General features: G+C 47.2%; 1 protein-coding gene across 1 annotated transcript; it reads left to right on the top strand.

The window, feature by feature from the left end:
* Nucleotides 1-22158, top strand: LOC123234568 (C-type lectin domain family 18 member A-like). Its single transcript, XM_044660474.1, has 14 exons — nucleotides 1-82; nucleotides 1102-1386; nucleotides 2852-2943; nucleotides 10480-10554; nucleotides 10629-10862; nucleotides 12165-12262; nucleotides 13065-13186; nucleotides 13473-13580; nucleotides 15018-15110; nucleotides 15761-15867; nucleotides 18329-18458; nucleotides 19027-19123; nucleotides 20858-20949; nucleotides 21427-22158. The coding sequence occupies exons 2-14, from the start codon at nucleotides 1245-1247 to the stop codon at nucleotides 21462-21464; spliced, it is 1428 nt and encodes a 475-aa protein (XP_044516409.1). The 5' UTR covers nucleotides 1-82; nucleotides 1102-1244; the 3' UTR covers nucleotides 21465-22158.
* The last annotated feature ends 342 nt before the right edge of the window (nucleotides 22159-22500 follow it).

Below are 22500 nucleotides of genomic sequence, written 5' to 3'. Positions count from 1 at the left end.
CTCGTCTCCCGCGGCTCGGAGCGGTCCCACACGGACATTTGGGGTCCCAGGAAGGGGAAGGAGTGAAGGGAACGAGCATTTAGTAAGCCCCTTCCATGGGCCGGGGATGGCGTTGAGCCCTTTAAACAATTATCTCATTGGAGAGCAATTCCCAGGGGTTGGACCCGCCCAGAGGAGATTCGTGGCCCTCGGCCGGCCCGTAGAGCCCAAGGGTCCCTTCCACCCCTCTCCTGCCCTTAGCCCTACAGCCTCCCAACGTCCTCCAGTCCTCTGTCCCCAGACCCTAGAAGCCACCCAGCGGGGCTCTGTCTGCCTCGGCCAGCTGGGTCTCTGCCTCCTGTTCCCCTTAACTAAGTCGTCTCTCTTGCTCCCTCTCAGGGCACCAGAGACTTGCCTGGGATCCAGCTCCCTTCCTTTCTAGACAGCCTAGATTCAAACTAGATTCTCTGCTCCCGCCTCCGATGCCCTTTGGCAGCGGTGCAATCCTGACCCGGCTCCCCTCTGCCTCCTTCTCCCCTTGTTGTTACCTCCCGGCCCCGACGTTCCCTTCCCAGCCCTCCCAGGACCTGGGGCCTTCCAGCCTTGGCAGGGGAGCTGCCCGCCCCTCTCAGGTGGCACACGGTGTGCTGTTACCTTCTGCCCATGTTTAATTCATGGCAAGGTGGAGGCGAGCTTCCTGGGAAAGAGAAGAACTCCCCTGGGGTCCTGTGTGACCCTTCCATCTCCCACCATAACTGCCCTCTCCCCCATGCCCAATATTCTTCTCTTGGAGTGCGAGGGGGGAGAGTTCAGGGGGTGGAGAATAGGCTCAGATGCCATAGCGAGCACCCCCTGGGCCCACCATCAATTCATTAATCCACCGTCTTGGAATGTCTTCTAGCCAATCAGCAGGGGCCTCTGGGGCTCCCCAGCATTCTAATAACGCTCCAATGATTAGCAGGGGCCGGGTCAGTGCACACTGGGCTTCGGGGACAAGCAGGGAGGACAGAGGGGATTCTGCAGGCTCTCCATTTCGCCTTTCTCTCCTTTCAGGAAGCCAACCACTGTTTGGACAGAGCCATTACTCAACAGTCTCTCTCCCCTTTGTCTCTCCCTGCCCAGCCCAGACAGTCTAAAGTTTTGAATAGACATCAGTGCTTGGGAACGTGCCCTGGGAGAGCAGAGACGGAGGGAGCTCAGCGTCCCAGTCAGTCTCTCTGCCCTGCTCTGCCCAGCCGGGTGCCAGCCAGCCTACCACACGTACGATGCCTGAGTGGGAGCAGCCCCACATGCAGGGACCATGGGCATTCCGCCAGAGGCTCCTGATCTTGCTCCTGGGCTTCCTTCGGTTCACCTGGGCGGAGAGCCAAATGCCCCAACTGCAGAAGGAAGGTCCTCTCTACCAAGGTAATGGGCATCGGTGGGGAGGGGAGGTCTAGCGCTGAAGGAAAAGGGTGGGAGGTGTTGTAAACCCCACAGAGCCTCCTCCTTCCTCGGGATTTCCCTGAAGGGGACAGGGAATGATCGGTGGAGGTTGGAGGGTCCAAGAAGGGACAGGAAAATCTGGATGGTGGCAGCTCTGCCCACGGCCTTCTCTCTGTTGCACTCCAGGTGCCTGCCAGATGCCTGTTCCTATGGCCTCTCAAACTCAGAGATACTTCAACCCACCCTGAGGCTGGGCTTAATTCAGGGCAGCTTTCTGACCTGTTTGAGTGGCCAAAAGTCCAGCACAGCCCCTTGGGGCTTGTGGGTAGAAAAGTCCAGGAAGTGACCCTCCACAGAGGGTCTCCCTTTCCCTTGTTCTAGTTTGATTCCACCCTCCCTTCAGGTAGAGATGGATGGTCCAAAGAGAGTCCACAAAGAGAAAAATCAGGACATGGGTTGGGGCAGGGTTGGGAGTGGAAACCCTTTAATTCCTGGGAGCTAGGAGGAACCTTAGAAACCATCTGGTTTTCTTATCCTGACCCACCCCCTGTCCCATTTGACAAAGGAGGAAACTAAACTCGGTTAAATGACTTGCCCAGGGTCACAAGATCCTCCTGACTTGAAATCCAGGATTTTTCCCCCACTTGGAGCTTGCCAGGGAATAATCAGCCAGACTGAAGCAAACATGCCACATGCAAATCAGATTTTGCTTAACTGCACATTTCAGGGGGTTCATGGTTGGGAGATTTCATGTGTTCAGACGTTGAGTCTCTTCATCTCAAAGCATTCCTACCATCTCCTCGGGGCCTGCTGTTCGGATTCTTCATCTTCCCTGCTTCCTGGGTTGTTTCTATGGGGCCTGCCTGGTCCATGCGTGGGCTGGGAGGAGGGGCAGAGAATCCCACTACAGTTTGGCTGGGTATCCTTTGGGGTTCCAGAAGGAGTTCTTTGCTATCTCATTCTTCCTGCCTCTGGGTTCTCAGGGATCCTTTCTCCTCACATGAACAATCTGGGGTGGGGTGGGGGTCTTTCTTCTCTTCCTTCCTGGCATTCCTCAGGTCCTTGGGGATGATGATTTCTTCAGACCTATTCCCTTCCGCCATCCTTGAGTGCTCCCCAAGGGAGAAAAGCCCTTGTGGCCTCATCCCCCTCCTCCCCGCTCCCCCCTCTGTCTCTGTCTCTGTCCCTTTGTGTCCCACTTCCAATGAGAGGTTTCTCTTCCCCACCCCTTCCTCCTGCCTGTCTCCCTCCTCCCCATCACCATGGAGATCTGCCTGCCTCCTGTTGCAATCTGGGAGACAAGTGTCGAGGCCCTGCTGATCCAGGAAGCCCTGCTGGGCTCCGGGCTTTGAATCTGCAGCCTTGATTGACCACTGTCTGTCTGTGTGTCTGTGTGTCTGTCTGTGTGTCTGTGTGTCTCCCTTTGCTCCACCACCGATCGTCCCAGCCCTCAGCTTGAAGGAAAGTTTCTTGCTTCTTGCCCTCCACAATAGACTTCGGAGCAAGGTCCACCCGCCAGCCGCCAACATGCAGAGGATGGTGAGTGTCCGAATTATGACGGTCGCTGCTCTTTCCATGGCTAGGGGAATGTACGGCTCCTCTGAAACAATTGCACGCCCTCAAAATCCCACGATTTAAAGTTCTAATTAGGTAAATCTTGGCCACTGTTTTCCACCCAGAGCAAATACACAGTGAAAATGCAAATAATGCACTCTGCCTTTTGGTGGATTTGGTGTTTGCACTCATCAGGACTTGTCTGCTTTCCCCTATCCTCCTGCATCCCAGCCCTTCCATTAGGGGAAGACTCCCCCATCCCACCCTGCCTTTCCCAGCTTCCAGAATGGACCTAGAGAAGGGCTGGAGAAGGCCAAGGAGAATGACCCAAGTGGGGCAAAATAGAACCCCAGTATAAGGAAGGGCTAAAGGAATTGGGAGTCTTTGCTGGTAAAGAGAAGGCTCCGTTCTCTTTGATTCAACAAACATTAACTAAATGCCTACTATGTGCAAGTAAGTGATGGAGAGAAGCAACATGGAGCAAAAGCTCAGTCTCTGCCTTCGTGGAAATGATAATCTAGCAAGAGTGTCGAGCACTCTGGCAGCAAGCATTTATTTAGCTCCGAGTATGGACCAGACACTGTGCTAGGAGTTGAGTTTATTGGGGAAAAGCCCCCCAAACCCCTTGTCCTAAGGATCTTACTATAGTGGAACAGGAAGGAGACAACAGCTGGAGATCTACACATACTGTGGTTTGGGGAGAGGTGGGAGTAGCTGGATGGGACAGGAAAGATGGCCCTAGACTGGGTCTTCACTGGCTCAACCCAAGTCATCTCCCCCAAGGCCATGAGCTGTTCTCTGCACACAGTAGGTACTTAATGTATACTGGATGAATAATAAAAATAAATATTAGCCAAGGGCATTCAAGGGGTGCAAATAAAGGCTACGTGAGGTCCAAGAGAGGCTGAGGGTGGCTGTGGAGTCTATCTATTCCTAGTTTAAACTTAAGGTCATCAGCAGTCTATAAGTCCATGGAGGCTGGACTGGCACTGAAGCAGGCAGTCTTGTTGAACTCCTTCCTGGAGGGGAGCACATAGCTCTCTCTTCCTGGGGAACTTGGAAATTGTGGAGAAGAATGGCTAGGTAGCACAGTGGTCAGAGAACCAGCCCTGGAGTCTAGAGGACCTGGGTTCAACTCTGGCCTTAGCTACTTCCTAGCTGGCTGACCCTGGACAAGTCACTTAACCCCAACTGACTAGCCTTTACTGAACTTTTGTCTTGGAATTCATACTTAGTATTCTTTCTGAGACAGAAAAGGTTGTGTTTTGTTTTTTTTTTTTTAAGAAAAGAAAGTTGTGGTGAACTCTGTGGGCTTGTTGTCCCATTTCTGCCTGGAGTTAGGGGGAGTGGATAAGGTCCTCGTCCCCACCTCCTCTGAGGCCAGGTAGTGAGTGGCTTGGTAATCCTGGCCAAGATGTGGAGGGGATGGGACCACGGATCCTCCTGGAGAGATCCAGGATCCCTGGGCTCTGGGAGGGTGATAGAGGTCATGCTGGGCTTTGCCCCAGGCCAGGTCCAGGACCCCCAGACCCAGGACTGTTTCTCCTTCTTCCCATTCCCTGGTGGCTGAGCACTCCGTGCTTAGCTCCAGGCCTTCTGCCTCAGCGCCCCTGTCAGAATTAGTTTCAACTAGCAGGGATTGTGTGTGTGTGTGTGTGTGTGTGTGTGTGTGTGTGTGTGTGTGTGTGTGTTGGGGAGATTGGGGGAAGGGGGGCATCAGAAGCTCTCAGGAGGACTGAATCCTTCCTGCCCTGTAGCAGATGAAAATTGCCAGCAATTACAACCTTGGCCTTTTAAGGGTGGCAAAGCAGTGGATGTGGATCATCTCCTTGGATTCTCACAACCCCCTTTCTGGGATAGTGTCTCCTCCTCCTCCTCTGAGGAACGGGAGGAAGGCTTGGACAGGCTGCTAAGCTAGAGGCAGGGATGGAAGTGAGACAGAGGGAGCCGCGTCTGAGTCTCCATTGGGGACCCTTGGCTTTATCACTCTGTAAATGGAGGGAGGGAGTCCTGGCAAGCTCATTGGGTGGGACTGACTTCTCGAGGCGTCCTTCCTGAACAAGGCATCCTGGGGATCCCCCCTAGGATCCTAGAGGCCCACCCTGGGCTCAGTTGTCTGACTCGACCCTCCCTCGGCTCCAGAGATGGGGTGTCTAGGGGCCCGGGGGGCCCTAATTTAGGGAACTACCAAGTCCCTGCAAACAGCCCAGGAGGGCTTGACCAAGGGGCCAGAGATAGCTAGGTCTACCTCATATGTCAGCCGGGCGCTTCTGGGAGCAGCTTCATGTCTCCATACTTTGCCTTCTCTTTGGAAAATTTCCTAAGGATGTCTGTGTCTGCCTGGGCTCCCGGGATGGGTTTTTTCTCCTATCCCAGTTGGGAGAGAAAAGTATGTACGACCTCCTTACATCTGGCGGGAGGGGGAGGCATCCAGCTGTAATTTCAGGCATGGCTGCCTGGAGCCCACCCTGGCTTGCTCCGTGGGGGCTTTGCCCAGAGAAGGGCTCACCCCCAGGCTCTAGTCCCACAGACACCTTCCGTCCGACACAGGGCGAGGGAAGGATCTGGTACAATGGTTAACGAGGCCCTGGGTGTGGGGAGGTTCTCCCTGGCCGCTTTCCTAGGGAGTGAACCTTCCGTCACCTTCCAGCTGGTTGGTTCAGCCCCCAGCCGTGGAGGCTGGGAGACACGCCATAGAGGCCTTCCCAGCTCAGCAATGACCTTGAATGCCAGGAGGTGAAGTTCCCAGGAGGTGGGGGTGGGGAGGAGAGGATCCTGTCTCCTTCATTCCTGGGTCTCCTCTCCCTTTCCTGTTGCTAAATTTGCTCCAGCAGCCTTGGGTGGTGGTGGTGGGGGGGGGTGTAGCCCCAGGATCAGGGCCACCATCAAGGTCAAGGACCTGGAGCTGTCCATGGTAGAATGTCTCTGGGGCAATGAGCCCTTCCAGACCTCTCACACTCTCAAGGCTCCCCAGCGCCATGAATCTTCTTTGAACAACCCCCACACTTAATCTATGTCCTCCTGTAGACTCCTGAAAATACGCCCAAGCCCCACCACCCATCTACATTCAACACATAAGTCCAAACGTCTCCTGCTTACCTCTAGAAGCCATCCTCCTCACTCAAACCCTTCCGCACACTTCATTTCTTTTCTTTTCTTTCCATTTCCAAATCACCTCCCTCCCATCTCCTTTCCCCTACCCATGGACAAAGCCAAGAAAAACAAAGCCGGTTACAAACATGTATAGTCATGCAAAATAAATTCCTAGACTATCCATTTCCCAAAAAAGAAGAAAAAGAAAAGAAAGAAAAAGAAGGAAAAAATATACTTTGATTTGCACTTTGAGCCTATCAGTTCTCTAACTGGATAATGTGTTTCATCATGAGTCCTTTGAAATTGTGGTTGGTGGGGCATATAGGTGGCACAGTGGATAAAGTGCCAGGACTGAAGTCAGGAGGATCTGGGTTCAAATCTAGTCTCAGACACTTCTTAGCAGTGTGACCCTGCATAAGTCCTTTATTTCTGTTTGCCTACCCTTCCCCTTAGGTCTTAGAGTTGTTATTAAGACAGAAGTAAGGGTTTAAGGGAAAAAAGAAAAGGAAATTGTACTTAGTCATACTGATTAGAGATACTAAATCTTTTAAAAAAATGTTTTTTAAATCCTCACCTTCTGTCTTAGAATCAATACTGTGCATTGGTTCCAAGGCAAAAGAACAGTAAGGGCTAGGCAATGGGAGTTAAGTGACTTGCTAGGAAGTGTCTGAGGCTAGATTTGAACCCAGGACCTCCCCCTCTCTGAGTCTTGTTCTCAATCCACTGCTGAGTCACCTAGCTGCCCCCATCTTTCAAAACTAATTATTATTAATTGTTTTTCTGGAACTGTTGGAGTCAAAATGCAGATCAAAGCTTATTATTTTTCACTTTAGTTTATTTGGGTTTTTATCTTGAGATTTTGGTCTTATGTGTTTATTCTCTTACAAAAATAGACAATATGGAAATATATTTTGCATGATAATACATGTGTAACTCAGATCAAATTGCTTACCATCTCTAGGAAGGGGAGGGAAATGAGGAAGGAGACAATTTGGATCATATAACTTCAGAAAACTTATGTGGAAGATCCACAAAATGTAATTGGTAAAATAAAATATTTTCCCCCAAAAAATAAATTGTTCTTCTGGTTTTACTCACTTCGCTTTACATCAATTCATACAAGTCTCTCTAAGGTTTCTGAAATCATTCTGTTCCTTATTTCTGATAACACAATAATATTCCTTCACATTCATATACCATAACTTGTCCAGTCATTCCCCAATCGATGGGCATCTCTTCAATTCCAGTTCTCTGCTACCATAAAAAGAGTTACTAGAAATACCTTTGTGCATTTGGGTCTTTTTCTCTTTGGGGTAGAAACCTAATATTGGAATTGTCTGGTCAAAGGATATGCACAATTTAATAGCTTTCGGGGAATAGTTCTAAATTGTTTTCCAGAATGGTTGGACTAATTCACAGTCCCACTTTCAGTGTCCCTGTTTCCTCACAACCCATCCAGTGTGTGTCATTTTCATTATTTGTCATCTTAGCCAATATGATGAGTGTGTGATGGTACCTCAGAGTCGTCTTCATGTGCATTTCTCTAATTATTAGTAATTTAGAGCATGTTTTCATACAGATATTTAATACATAGGATTTCTTCCTCTGAAAACTACCTATTTGTATTCTTTGACCATTTGTAAATTGGAGAATGGCTCTTTTTCTTTTACATTTGAAACAGTTCCCTCTGTATCTTCAAAACTTATCAGAGAACTTACTGCAAAGATTTTTTTCCATGTTTCCTGGGTTTCTTCTAATTTTAGCTGCATTGGTTTTGATCTCTTTTGAGTATAACAGAATTATTCACTTTTCCACCCATGATCTTTTCTATCTCATTTGGTCATGAACTCTTCCTTATCCGTAGATCTGGTGGTAATTTCTTCAGCACTCCACTATTTACTTATGATGTTATCCTTTTTGTCTAAATCGTAGAGGCATTTGAGCTTATCTTGTTATACAATGTGAAATGTTGGTCTGTATCTTGTTTCTATTAAATTACTTCCCAGTTTTCCCAACAGTTTTTGTTGAATAGCTTGAATTCTTGCTTAGCATCTTTGAGTTTATCAAACACTAAGTTATTGTGCTCATTTCTTTCTGCCTACTGGGGTACCTAATCTATTTTTGCAGATCAATCCCTCTATTTCTTAGTCAATACCAAATGGTTTTGATAACCACAGCTTTTAAGTATAGTTTGAGATCTGGTACTACTAGGTCACCTTCATTACCTTTTTTTTTAAATCAATTCCCTTGATATTCTTGACCTTTGGTTTCTCCTGATGAGTTCTGTTATTTTTCTAGTTTTATAATATAAATTTTAAGGGCAATTTAATTATCATGGTACTGAATAAGTAATTTCCGTAATCTCATCATTTTTATTATATTGGCTTGGCCTATCCATGAGCAATGAATATTTCTCCAGTTATTTAGATTTGTCACTATTTATGTCTTGGCAGGTGGACTTCCAATTATTTCATATCATCTGTAGTTATTTTAAGTTGTATTTCTCTTTCTAACTTTTCCTGCTAGATTTGGTTGGAAAGATACAAAAATATGGAAGATTTGTGTGGGCTTATTTTATATTCTGCAATTTTGTTGAAGTTGTTAGTTGGTTTGATTATTTTTTCTAGCTGGCTCTCTAGGGTTCTTTAATCCATTATATCATTTGCCAAAAAACACACATTTGATTAAAAAATATTATGAATTTAACCAATGGTGAATAAAAGGAATATTTCCATAGTCATAATAAAACAGAAAATGAAGATTGTACACGAATCTGTGGATATTATATACAACTGGCTTTTCTTTTTAAATGTAGGGTAGGCTCTAGGGCTATTATTCCAACCCCTCATTCATACTGGCAGAGAGGGTCCCCAGAAGGCAGTTGCTACTTCTCCCCTCTGATTTGGAGAGAGTCGTTTCCTAGTACTTTACTCACAAGTTCCCCCAACAGTGTGCTTCTCCCATTGACTATCAGTTAATAACCACTGGATAACTAGATATCATCAGCTTTAAGAAATATATATTTGCTCAAGTTGTATAGTAAAAGCAGTTAGTATAAAACATCCCCTCAAAAGTCTGGTATATAACTCTCTAGCAACTCTCCTTGGACTGTGTCCAAGGCAAAGTGGGTTCAAGCTTACAGCACATATAACAAACTGGGTAACTTCATTCCTGGAAATTCTTTTCTTCCCTTCATGGAGCTTCCTTAGAGAGGTACTATGGTAAGTTCTGGAGTGAAACTTTGCTTTGAGGGTCAGTATAAAACTGTTGATGTTAATAAGCTTTCTATCCTAACGTCTTTGCTTTTCTAAACACACAATTGTTTCATAATCACAGTTAGGAAAAAGAAAAGAGTCTCAGAGATCATCCAATAGTTAAGTGGAAATTATTTTATTTCTAGAGGAGTCTTAGTCATTTTCAGGGTTCTCAGGGACTACTTGAGAACATTCCAACCTCACTCAGCTTTGACAATGTCCTGCTCTGTGACTTTGGAAGGTCAAGCAGCATCTAGCTATTTTGGGATGAAAGGGGATGATACTAAGACACGCAGCATGAAAATCACCCTCAAATTAACTTTTCAAGACAGATTCAGTTGTGTGTGTTGGTGGGGAGGAGACTACCATCTGGTTCTTATTTTAACTTATCCTCCTTTTTAACTAATTGCTAAGCTGAGTTGTTGCCACACTGCTGATGAAGTCCAAGTGCTGTCACCGTCCTCTGAATTTGGGGATTGATGTAAATACAAAAGGTGTCAATAAACATATTCATTTAAAAATTATTTCATTTTAATGAAATTTAAGTTTATTTTAAATAAAAATAACATTTAATAAATGTAAATGCTTTTTAAAATTTCAAAACAAATCTAAAATTTTAATAAACATAAATTTGACAAAAAATAAATTCACTTTAAAAAAAATAATTAATTTTTGGGCCCTGAGCCAAAGGCCTGTTTGCTCCACCTTAGGTGTGGTCCTGCTTAGAGGTTTCACCCTCTCTGGGTCTTTGTTTTCCATTTACTCTCTAGGGAACATGAATGCTTTTTCCTCATCTATGTCAAAGAGGCAATGGAGTGTGTGTGTGTGTGTGTGTGTGTGTGTGTGTGTGTGTGTGTGTGTATGATAGATGGGGTTGGGGGGAGTTGAGGTATAAGGTTGATGAGGAATAATTACTATCATTTTATGTGCAAGCAGGAACATATGCCTACAAGATGAAAAAAAAAGTCTATCTCCAGGGCTAGAGGATGTTCACAGAGTAGAACCTGAATTAATTAAATTTAATTATTTTAATTAATTCAGTTGAATTAATTAAAGCTAGTTTAAAAGGTTCAGGGTTTTTGTGATATATGGCAACTCAATTTTGGAACTGGATCCAAGGTATGTGGTCTCTGGAGAATGTAACATAGATGTGAATTGTGATATCTTCTTGTAGAACAATAATCCTGCTGAGACTCTGAGGCCTGGGCAGCTTGTGCAGCCTGAACAGGTTCCCAGGGAGAGTCTGGGTGTTGTGCCCATATGTCTCCCCACCCCCAACAAGGGGCCTGTTGGCTCAGCTCTCTGCTTCTGCCTCTCCCACAGGACTGGAGTGAGCAGCTGGCCAGGCTGGCCCAGGAGCAGGCAGCCCAGTGTTCAGCTCAGGCCCTGCTCCCGGAGGGGTTCCAGGCCCTGCAGGTCGGCTGGAATGTGCAGCTCCTGCCTGCTGGGGCTGCCTCCTTCACTGATGTGGTGACCTCATGGTTTCGAGAGGGGCAGTGGTATGCCTACTCAGCTGCCCAGTGCACTAGCAACTCGTCCTGTGCTCACTATACCCAGGTAGGTGCTCGCTGGGGACTCAGGGATCTATTTTCCCAGGTGTTCACCAAGTTGAGGTCATAAGGCAAATAGTTTGAATTAGAAGTGAGCTTGGAAGCTATTTAGTCCTGGTCCATTATTTTACAGAAAAGGAAGTTGAGACTTAGCCAAATAAAGCAGGAAGTCCAAAGTCACACAAGAAAAGTTGGAATCCAGGTCTTCTGAATTCAGCCTTTGCTCTTCCCACTTCACTGCCTCCTATCAGCTTTAATCTATAATTAAGGGGTCAGCTAGGTGGCTCAATGGATTGAGAGCCAGGCCTAGAGACAAGAGGTTCTGGGTTTAAATAATTCATCAAATACTTCCTACCTGTGTTACCCCTGGCAAGTCACTCAACTCCCATTGCCTAGTCCTTGCCACTCTTCTGCCTTGGAACCAATATACTGTATTGATTCTGAGATAGAAGATAGGATTATTGGTTTTTTATATTTTTCCATATTTCCATATTTAATTTTCTTTCCCTCCCCTCTGTCCTCCCCACTCCCAGAACCAATAAGCACTTCTACTAGGTTATACAAATGTTATCATTTATTAAGGTGTTTTTTCTAAACCTACAATTAACAGTTTTATAGGAGGAAGCAGTGTAGTATAGTGGCTAGAGAGCCTACCCTAGAGTCTGTAAGACTTGAGGTCAAATCTGTCTTTCAAAATATTCTGGGTAATTGCACATATAATTTATAATAAATAATAATACATATGTTTATAATTGCATGTGTAGTTTACAATAGATTAATTTAAGAACACAACAATACAACCTATTCTCCTGACACTACCGTTTGTTACTTGTGTGATTTTGGGCAAGTCACTTTCACCCTGTGGGCCTCAGTTTCTTTATCTGTAAAATGAATGAGGTGCATGAGAACACCATGGATGTCCCTTCTGGCTCTAAATTCATGCTCTGCAGAGACCCTTGGTCATCCTGGCCCCTTATGTTCCCTGCTTGCTTGCCTGGTTGCCTGGAAAACCCCATGCAACTTTTTCTACCCATTGCTATCCTTCTCTTTCTTCAGATTTCAACTCAAGACTCCTCTCCCTCAGGAAGTTTTCTCAGCTAAGCTCTACCCAAATCTGGGTGTTTGGGGGGATTTGAAAGCTGAGACATGTTTTTTCTGATTGCCTCTGTGTGGTTCCCAGCTTGAAAGACCCTCCTCCCGTGTTCTCTGGGTGTGGATTGGGACCTGCCAGAAGGGGGAGTAAGTGGGAGGTGGGGATTGGACCCTGTCCAGTGACTCTAAGCCTGTGGGTTCTCTTCATCTCCTGCAGCTTGTATGGGCCACCTCCAGCCAGCTGGGCTGTGGGAAGTACCTCTGCAATGTGGGTCTCCTGGAAATGGAAGCATTTGCTTGTGCCTATTCTCCTGGGTAAGGTCTTTCTGTATCTGGTCTGGGGGGGTGTTGTCCATTCTTTGGGGACTGTCCATCCTTGGGGGCATCTTCCAAGAGCACGTGTACCTTTTGTAGTTTTTTTTTGGTAGTATCTCTCCTCCTACCCCATGCAGGACACCAGATCCTTCTGAGCATCCTAGATCTAAAGATAGAAGGAGCCTTGGGAACCAAGTGATCCACTGCCATGTCCCCTTTTAGCAGCAGAATGGTGAAACCCATCGATCCCTTCTCAGAATCCTATTTTCAAATGCTTAAAGTGAAATACAAAGAGGACCAATTACATTGAACTATAGTTATCATAATAGTTTAAAAAATAAACTCACAGACCCCCTGATATCTATCCCTAGGACCCGGGTTAAGAATCCTTGATTCTAATCAAACCTTCTCATTTTAGTTGAATTGGGTCACAGGCATAGTTAATGACTTGGCTATGGTTACATAGATGGAAGGATCAAAGGTGATCATTTGAACACAGGAACTGTGGCACAGTGGATAGAGTGCTGAGCCTGGAATCCAAAAAATTCGTCTCCCCCAGTTCAAATCCAACCTCAGACACACAATAGTTGTGTGACCCTAGATAAGTCATTTTACCTTGTTTGCTTCAGTTTCCTCATCTATAAAACGAGCTGAAGAAGGAAATGGCAAACCACTGCAGTATCTCTGCCAAGAAAACTCCAAATGGGGTCATGAAGAGTCAGACATGACTGAAATGACTCAACTGTGGCTGCAGACTCAGTGCTCTTTCAACATCTTTGGGTCTCTGTGCTCTTTTGTGCAGGGGCAACTGGGAGATGAATGGGAAGACTATTGTCCCGTACAAAAAGGGGCCGTGGTGTTCTCTCTGTACTGCTGGTGTCTCAGGCTGCTTCAAAGCCTGGGATCATGGTGGTGGGCTCTGTGGTGAGTATTCCCCAGCTCTTTTTTTGCTCTTCGTCTTTTTTCTCCCTTGCATCCTCTCAGAGAGCCATTTCTGGAGTATTTTCTTGATGACCCAGAGGAAGCTACAACTTCATGGGATGGAAGTGATGAGTGACGGGGATGTACATTCTCATGAGTAATTCTGTCCTGCCCTTGGCGCTATTGCCTAAGATGCCACTTAGAGAATGCTGGCATTTTTGGAGTTGGCCTGGCCTAATGGGGTTGTCCCTAACCCCTCTTCATTTATCCCTGTGCTCTCTCTGATCAGAGGTACCCAGAAACCCATGTCGGATGAGCTGCCGGAACAATGGACGTCTCAATGTCAGTACCTGTCACTGTCACTGCCCCCCGGGTTACACTGGCAGGTACTGCCAAGGTGAGGAGGGTCCTGGAGTCTGTGGGTAGTATAGAAAAATGATGGTAGAGGTACACAAAGAGTCTAGCATCCATAGGCAGTGAGAATGGGTAGCAGGAGCTCCAACTCAACTGGACAATTTGTAACTGCTAGACGTGGGACAAAAAGACAAAATGAAAAATGATGTCTGCCCTTGAGGAGCTTCCATTCCACTGGCAGGATACGACTTGCACCCAAATAATTTGAAGGGGGGGGTGAGAGGAGAGAAAGAAGGGGAAAAAGGGGGGTGTTGAAGAGATGGGAGACAGAGAGAAGTTGAGATGGAAAGATAGATAAAGAGAGAGAGGGAGGAAGAGAAAGAGACAAAGACACAGAGAGAGAAGCGAAGAGAGATAAAAGGAAGGTGAGAGGGAAGGAGAAAGAGAGGAGTGACAAAGATAGAAAGAAGGTTGGAGGGAAGGAGTGATGGAGAAAGAGAGAGAGAAAGAGAGAGAGAGAGAGAGAGATAGAGATAGAGAGAGAGAGAGAGAGAGAGAGGAGGTGACAGAGAGAGAGAGAGAGAGAGAGAGAGAGAGAGAAAGGAGATGTCATAGAGGGAGAGAGAGAGAGAGTGCAATGACACCAGAATGGTCAGGACAGGCTTCACAGAGGACCTTCCAATGCAGACACCATCTTCAAATGGAGATCAAAGAGGATGAGAGCTGAGGGAAAGGCCATTGCCTTTATCCATGAAGAGCCCATCAGTCACTTTGCAGAGAGCAGTTTCAGTCAGGCCAGTGGTGGAGTGGGCGGTCAGATGGGAAAGGCTTGAGAAGGGAGTGGGAAAGTGAGCCATGACCGATCATTTCAGCACCTGGGACAACCACTGCCCTGGGCAAGGAATTGCAAGTAGGCGCAGGCAGCAGGAAATGAGCTCTCAAATTCGTTTTGCCATTCGAGATGAGAAAATCATTCCAGAAGTAATTAAGATGAATTTGGAGGGAAGAATTAATGACAGGGGCGGGCGGGCGGCTCAGAGCTGGAAGGCTCCCCTCTCCTCCACAAGGTCAGAGGATCCCATGCTTTCTTCTCACCCAAGAGGCTTCCCTTCCATCCAGCCTAGGGAAGGGAAGAGAGAATGGAGATCCATACCGTCCCTCCCGGTCAGGCGCTGTCCTTGGTACCCAGCAGCAGCCGGTCCTTTGTTTGAAAGACTGCTCCCCCACACCCCCGCGCCCCCCATTTCCTTCTGGTCTGACTGAGGGGTTGACTTTTCACCGACTCTCAAGTTTTCTACCGTGGGCTAACTATGGCTCTGGGAAATAATGAGGGTGGATTCTTTTAGGGAGATCAAGAAGGGGGCGATGCTGATACAAGCCAAAGAATGTTGTCTGGGCGCTAGAGGCTCCGAGGCAAGGGTCAGGGTTAGGGACTGGCCGGAGTCCAGGCTGGCTTGCCCACACTCTGGGTACCTTACAGTGAGGTGCAGCGTCCGCTGTCAACATGGCCGATTCCGAGAAGAGGAGTGCTCTTGCCTCTGTGATGTTGGCTATGGGGGAGCTGAGTGTGCTAGTGAGTATTGCTTTTGAAGCCCTTTTTCTCTAAAGCCAGACCAAACTCAGGGCTCTGGATTCTCTCTCAAAGCCCAAAGGAGGCAGGTCTAGCCTGCTGGAACCTGCCAGGACTTCTGTGTGTCTGTAACTTTCTGAGCATGCAGGAAAGGTTTCCTTCCAGCCTCATTAATACCTTTTCTCCCCTTCCCACACTCAATGATCTGGCCAAACTAGCCCTCTGGTTCTTTCTCATACATAGCATCCCATTTCCCATCACCAAGCCTTTGCATCGGATTCCTCCCTGGAATGTCCTCCCTCCTCACTTCTGCCTCCAAGAATGCTCCTTCTTCAAGATTTATTTCAACTGCCATCTTGTCCATGAAGCTTTTTCCGATTCCTCCCAACTGCTAGTGCCCCTCCTTCCCAAGCAACCTCGTATTTATTTTGTATTTATTATCCTTTGTGTACTGATAGATGTAAGTGTTGTCTCCCTTGATAGAATGTAAACTCCTGGAGGGCAGGGACTGTTCCATTTTTGTCTCTGTGGCTCTGCCACAAGTGCCCGGTATATAGCACGTGCTTGTCAGTTGACTGATCCAGGTGCTCTCTGTCCTGACCTCATGCCAAGGTATGTGAGCATCCCAGGACCCACTAGGTCTTCTCTCTCAGTCAAGGTCCAGTTCCCCTTTCATGCCTGTGACCTTTGGATAGATGGCAGCTGCTTCATGATCTCCCCTGAGGCAGACACCTACTATGGAGCTAAGAGTAAATGTCAGGTGAAGCTCTTGTTCCTGTGGGACCTCTGGGGGAGGGAGAGGGTCCTGGCCTTTTCTGAGTGAAAGGGAGGGAGGGGGGGGGGTTGCAGCCCCTAGCAAAATGCCTTTTACAGAGTGAAGAATTAATAAATATTTCCTGACTTCAATCCCTTTAGTGTGAGGGCAAGGTCTGCCCTTGTGCTAAACCTTATTTGAGAGCTATTGTCTATCTAGAATCTAGTTGGCCAATTTTCTCAGTCTAAGATGTAGTTCATGGGAGCCAGGGCGATACAGGGAAAAGAAGACTGGATTTGTAGTTAGGACCCAAGTTCAAATCCTCTCTCATTTATGACCAATATGGCTCTGGGCAATTCACTTAACCACTATGTGCCTCAGTTTCCCCAATTATAAAATGACGATAATAGCACTTACTTTGAAGGGTCCTTGTGAGGATCAAATGAGTAAAAGTGTTTAGTACAGTGACTGGAACATAGTAGGTGCTACAGAAAAGCTCGTTCCTCCTCTCTTCTTCCCCCCCACCCCCTAATTCTTTTTTAAAACCCTCACCTTCCATCTTAGAATCAATACTATCTATTGTTTCCAAGGCAGAAGAGTGGTAAGGCTAGGCAATGGGGATTAAGTGACTTGCCCAGGGTCACACAGCTAGGAAGTGTCTAATAATCTTGATCATCAATCCCAGAGGGCAGATACCAAAGAAGCTGCTTTAATTCCATTTAATTCAGTCCATCAGCTTTTAGGAGATTTTTGAGAAAACAGGGTAACTGCAGACACAGTTCCTGATCTTAAAGAGCCCAACAGTTACACAGAAAAGGGAAACTATCTAAGTCAATTTAATTCAGCCCATCTTAATTACTCCATGCCAGGCACCATGCCAAGTGCTGGGGAGACAACAACACGTCAGTCTTTGCCCTGGCTGGAGAAGCCGACGTTTTTACTGGCAACATCTATGCCACCCACGTCTCCTGGGCCTGGGACGGCAGAACCATTGAGTAGATTGGAGTTGGTATTGGTAGGGTGACAAATGGGCAGTTTCAAGGAGGAGAGGGAGAGAGGCGATAGCCGCTGCTGGTGCCTGCACCTGGCTTACCAAGTCCCTTGGGTGGCAGGAGAAAGACCTCTCCTAGAACCTGGGCATCCCCCCACCCCCAAAAATCCAGGCCATCAGGCAAGGCCCAGGGGCCCAGGGTATGCCTCGTTTTCCTCTGGGAAGTCCTATCCTGGGTCATGGGATTTAGAATCATAGATTTAGACAGAAAGAACTTTAGAGATCATTCAATTTAACCTCCTCATTTGGCCAAAGAGACAACAGAGACCTACACAGGTCAGGGTTTGAACCCAAGTCCTCTGAGTCCAAATCCAATTTTCTTTTCTTTTTTTTTTTTAAACCCTCACCTTCCATCTTGGAGTCAATACTGAATATTGGCTCCAAGGCAGAAGAGTGGTAAGAGTAGGCATTGGGGGTCAAGTGACTTGCCCAGGGTCACACAGCCAATTTTCTACACTATGAATGAATATATCAATCAATCAATCAATCAATCAACAAGAAAGTCTTTTTAAGTGCTTTAACTGTGCTCCAAGAATTGTGTTTGGGATACAGTGAGGGAAGGGGAAATGGCTTTTATTCTCAAAGAGCTCATACTTTAAATGGGGAAGGCAACATAAAAGAAATTCAACTTCAGGGCAAATGGGGTGATCCAGGGAGGAGGGTGGCAAAGCCCAGGGGGATTTAATAACCTAAGAGCACCAGAGACAATTCTGGAGGACTCCAGGGCTTGAAGGCAGGGTATATGGTAAATCTTGGAGGACTTCAGGAGCAAATAGCAGGAGCCTTGGTAAGGTCTGGTGGTCCTTCATCTCACTGGAAGATTCCCATCCCATCCAAGCAGTGTTCAGTCAAGCAGCCTGGAGGCAGGACAGGGGATGGAGCCCCCACTGGTGGTGCTCCTTCCCCTGAGGTCCCCATGAGGGCCAAATGGAGTGCAGGCTCTGGGAGTTAGACTCATGGCTGACCCTTCCTGGCTGACTTTTCAGGGACCCCCTTGAAGCTTTGCTCTGGAGGTAACCTCTTAACGATAATAATAATATTCGGCGTTTATATTTGAGTTTTGCCAAGTGCACTACAAATATCATCTTATTTGATCCTCCCAACAATTACGGAAAGTAGTCACTCTTATTATCCCCATTTTAGAGACGAGGAAGCCGAGATAGACAGAAATGAACTGACTTGCCCAGGGTCGCTCAGCTAACAAGTATCTAAGACAGGAATTGAATTCAGATCTCCCTGACTCCAAATCCAGCACTCTATCCATTGTACCATAGAGTTGGAGGAATTCACTGAGCTTTTCTTGGTCTTTCTGAGGGTGGGTGCTGGGCTCTCTCGGGGTTTCTCTGAGGAGAAGCCCGGAGATGCTTTGGGTTCCCTGGCTAAGATGGTACCAGTGACAGGGCTAAGGGCTTGTAGGAGAAGGGCGGAATGCTGGCTCAGATTGAGAACCAAAAAGTCCAGGATATCCTTGCCTTCTACTTGGGACGCCTGGAAACCAACAATGAAGTGACAGATGCTGACTTTGAGACGAGGAACTTCTGGATTGGTGAGCATGGTGGCTGGAGATGATGGTAGGGTAGGAGAAGGACTCTGGGGGCTGCCCAGAACCACCCCTGCCCAGCTCAGGGGGGATTTTTGTAGTCACATTTAAGAGTCCTGGAATAGGGGTGGGTGGATCCCACAACCACAGCCATGTGAAGATGAGATGGGGATGGAGATCGAGAGCCTGGGGAAGACCAGGAGATTAGGAATCTGACCTTCTCCGAGAGGGTGACAGGGAGAAGGAGAATTGTCTTCCAGAAAAGATCAGGAAGATTGGCCAAGGGTATGAAGTGGAGATGGGGGGAGGGAAGGGAGCCAATGGGTGAGAGTGGGAGAGGCTCAGGGGCTTTGATACTGGCAAGTGGTCCTCCGTGGGCAAGAGCTCTTCAGGGAAGGGATGCAAAGAGAACAGTGAAGGAAATGGGGGGCATGGGACCCATAGACTCAAGACACTGGGGTACCCCCTCCTACTTCCTCCTTTAGTGTTGATTTAGGGTGGAGGTAGAACCAAAAACAAAGACCCCCCCAGAAGACTGATGGATACTGACCTGATGGTGCTGTCCTTACCCTAGGACTGACCTACAAGACCTCCAAGGACTCCTTCCGCTGGGCCACGGGAGAGCATTATTCCTTTACCAGTTTTGCCTTTGGTCAGCCAGACAACCAAGGGTGAGAGAGCATGGGGTAGGGGCAGGGGTAGGCTGGTAAATGTTTAACAACCAGCTCTCCAGGTGTGACATATAAATATGTTATATACTACCCTATATTTCAACATTTGATTTATTGTTGTATTCATTATGTAGACTTGAGAAAGTGATGGAGAAAATGTTTATAATACAGATTAAACCTCAAAGTGTAACGTGAGTATTGATCACATTTACTTGTCAATTATAGATCACCTGGGATCTATAATATATAAACTTTTAAGTTTAATCTGATTTAGTCCGTTTGGATGTACACACTATAGATTTATAGATCACATATATAATATACCACAGATCATACATATGTTATAAAATATACACACACACAATAGATACATCCATGGCATATCATATACATAACATGTTGTATGATATATTTATATGTATGTATATACACTTTACATTTTTATCTGCATTATTAACATTTTCTTCATCGCTTTCTTAAGTCAAGTCAATCAACAAAATAATAAAACACATTCTGATGTGTAGGGTACTTTCAGAGGGGTAAATGCCTATTCTGCTAATGGGGCAGCTGCTCTAGAGAGGGGCATCCCAGGGCTAGGGGCCATTCCAAATTGGAAAGTGGCCAAAATCTCAACACTGTCTGCTGTCCTGTCATTGTCCCGTCTTTCCCTCATGCCATCAGGCAGTCGACCAATATTACTGCTGAGATGCCCATATGATACAATCTCTGCTCTCGAGAGCCGTTTCCAGCTCATTGGAAAACAAGGCAGGAAAACAGGAAACAATTAGAAAACAGGACAAAATAATATTTAAGTTGATTCAATAAATGTTCATCATGTGCAAGGCACGATATTAGACTCTGAGCAAAAATGAAAGTCTCCAACCTCAAGGACTTCATAATCTCAGAGGATGAGAATTCTAGCAGCTCAGGGAGTCAGAAAAGGCTTCAAAGGGATCCCAAGATTTGAAGAAGAAGGTAAAGGCTTTTGACAGGTAGAGATGGGAGTGGAGAAGCTCTGCGGAAATTTAGAGACAGATGATGGAAATGTCAAACCTGGAGAAGTGGAGGTCTAGGGGTCGGCACACCAAGCTGGTTCATGGATGGAAGGGATCCTCTGTCCCCAAACTTGCTGTGGTTCCCACGCCATGTTGGGGGGAGGAAGGAGGCTCAATAGAATGAATTTCTAGGGTTCTCAAGATCCCCATCCCCAACCTGCCCTCTCTCCTCTCCTTTCCTTTCCTTTCCTTTCCTTTCCTTTCCTTTCCTTTCCTTTCCTTTCCTTTCCTCCTGCCCTCTGTCTTAGTATCATTTTTAAAAACCCTTACTTTAAACCTTACAATCAATATCATATATTGGTTCCAAGACAGGAGAGTGGCAAGGGCTAGGCAATGGGGGTTAAGTGACTTGCCCAGGGCCACACAGCTAGGAAGGGTCTGAGGCCATATTTAAACCTAGGTCCTCCTGCCTCTAGGCCTGGCTCTCTAACCACTGAGCCACCCAGATGCCCCCTTTACTATCAATTCTAAGGCAGAAGAGTGGCAAGGACTAGGCAATGGGGGTTAAGTGACTTGCCCAGGGTCACACAGCTGGGGGGGGCAGCATCTTTTCCATTGCAGGACACTTAGTCCCCAGTAGATCCACAGGACTTCTTACCTGCATAACTCACTCCTAAATTTCTACCTTGATCACTCCCCATGGGACAGTTCTCAATTCTCTCTGTCTGCTACCCTTTAGATTTGGGAACTGTGTAGAGCTACAGGCATCAGCTGCCTTCAATTGGAACGACCAGCGTTGCAAAACCCGAAATCGCTATATCTGCCAGTTTGGTGAGTGGCAATCCCTAAGCACCCCTCCCGACTCTCGGGGTTCTGTCTTTTCCCTCTTCCAACCTTGCTTCCCTGGAAGCAGGGGTGCCGAATCATGAACTCCCGACTGGTTTCCCTCCCTCTTGCCCCTATTATCCTGTCCCCTCCGCCCTCTTCCTTCATGGGCTCCTCCTGGAATTCCTTCCTGGACTTTCCCCCCTACCCCCATTCTCAGCTCAAAGGTTCTGGGTAGCCAGCCTGGCCCCTTGGTTCTCTAACACTAGCAGGGTTATCCGGGGCTACGGGGAGGCAGGAGAATCCTTGGGCCAGTTCAGGGATAGAGTGTCCTTGCAGAGGGCCCCTCCTTTCTAGGTCTTCCGATGGACATATCTTTCCCAGAGGGCACCTCACTGAATGCGCCCTACCTTTCAACCTGGCCCTTTTGGAACGGGCTGCCCCGAGGAGGTCTCTGACCCTTGGCTCTGGGCTCTTTCACAGCCCAGAAGCACATTTCTCAGTGGAACTTGGAGCCCTGAGGTGGCCCCTCCTGTTGTTTCTGCCAGCCTCCAGGCCACCGCTCTTTCCCCTGCCCTAAGCCCTTGACACCCATCTGGAAGAAAAAGATTTGGGCGGCTCAGAAGGTGGTTCTGGATCATGGAGGATACCTCCCCCTAACATGTGCTGCTGTTAATCTGGCATCTCTGTATCCCCAAGGAAGAGTGAAGGGGCCCAGGGAGTGGGGCACAAGGCTCACTGACCACTAGGGAAGGGGTGTCTGTGAGGGCACCTGAGGGCACAGGGAAGTATCCACGAGAGACTCCTAGTCACTGACCACCCTGCCGCCCCTGTGCTCTCGTGGCACTGCGGCAGAGGGGTTTCTGGGCCAGGTCTTTCTCTTAATGCTTTCTGCTGGGGCATCTTTCCTTTTGCTTCTGCTGATACATAGGGAGGGCCAAGTGTCCCTGGCCATCCTGAAGGGCCTCTGCCTCACACTGTGAGCTCTTGTTCATTATAGTGTTCAATGCCCCTGGCAGGAAGCATGGGCAGCCGGACTACTGCCAGCTCTCTCCCCGCCCCTCTCAGTGTGTGCGATAGTGAATCTGGGTCTTAGGACCTGGCTAGGGACAGTATTGAGCAAATAACATAGCAAATGAGCATCTCTGGGCATTCAGAATGTACCTTGTGAAGGAATAAACTAATTTATGCCTAAACTTGGGGGTGTTTTCTTTGCTGTCGAGGCTCTCTACCCACTGAGCCACCCAGCTGCCCTTCTCAATCATTCTTTTAAATCTATAAAATAAAATGCATGGGAGACTAAAGGAAACCGGTTATATTGAGATGTATTTTTCCCAGCCAGTTTCATAGACACCCTGAAGTCTATTAAAAGACCCTGTGGACCCAGGCTAAGAACCTTGACTCTTGAACCAGGAGGGACTTTGTTTTGTCATTTTTATTTTTATCTTTTAAAATTTTTTCCTTACTTATTCCAGTAACAGACTTCCACATAAGTTTCCCAAAGTTATAGGATTCATGTCGTCTCCCTCCCCTCTTCCCTCCCCCCCCCCAAGGAGA

The sequence above is a fragment of the Gracilinanus agilis genome, chromosome 2 (genome assembly GCF_016433145.1).
Source record: "Gracilinanus agilis isolate LMUSP501 chromosome 2, AgileGrace, whole genome shotgun sequence".
Taxonomy (NCBI): Eukaryota; Metazoa; Chordata; class Mammalia; order Didelphimorphia; family Didelphidae; genus Gracilinanus; species Gracilinanus agilis.
Note: the sequence above shows the minus strand (reverse complement) of the source record. Positions and strands in the feature narration are given on the sequence as shown.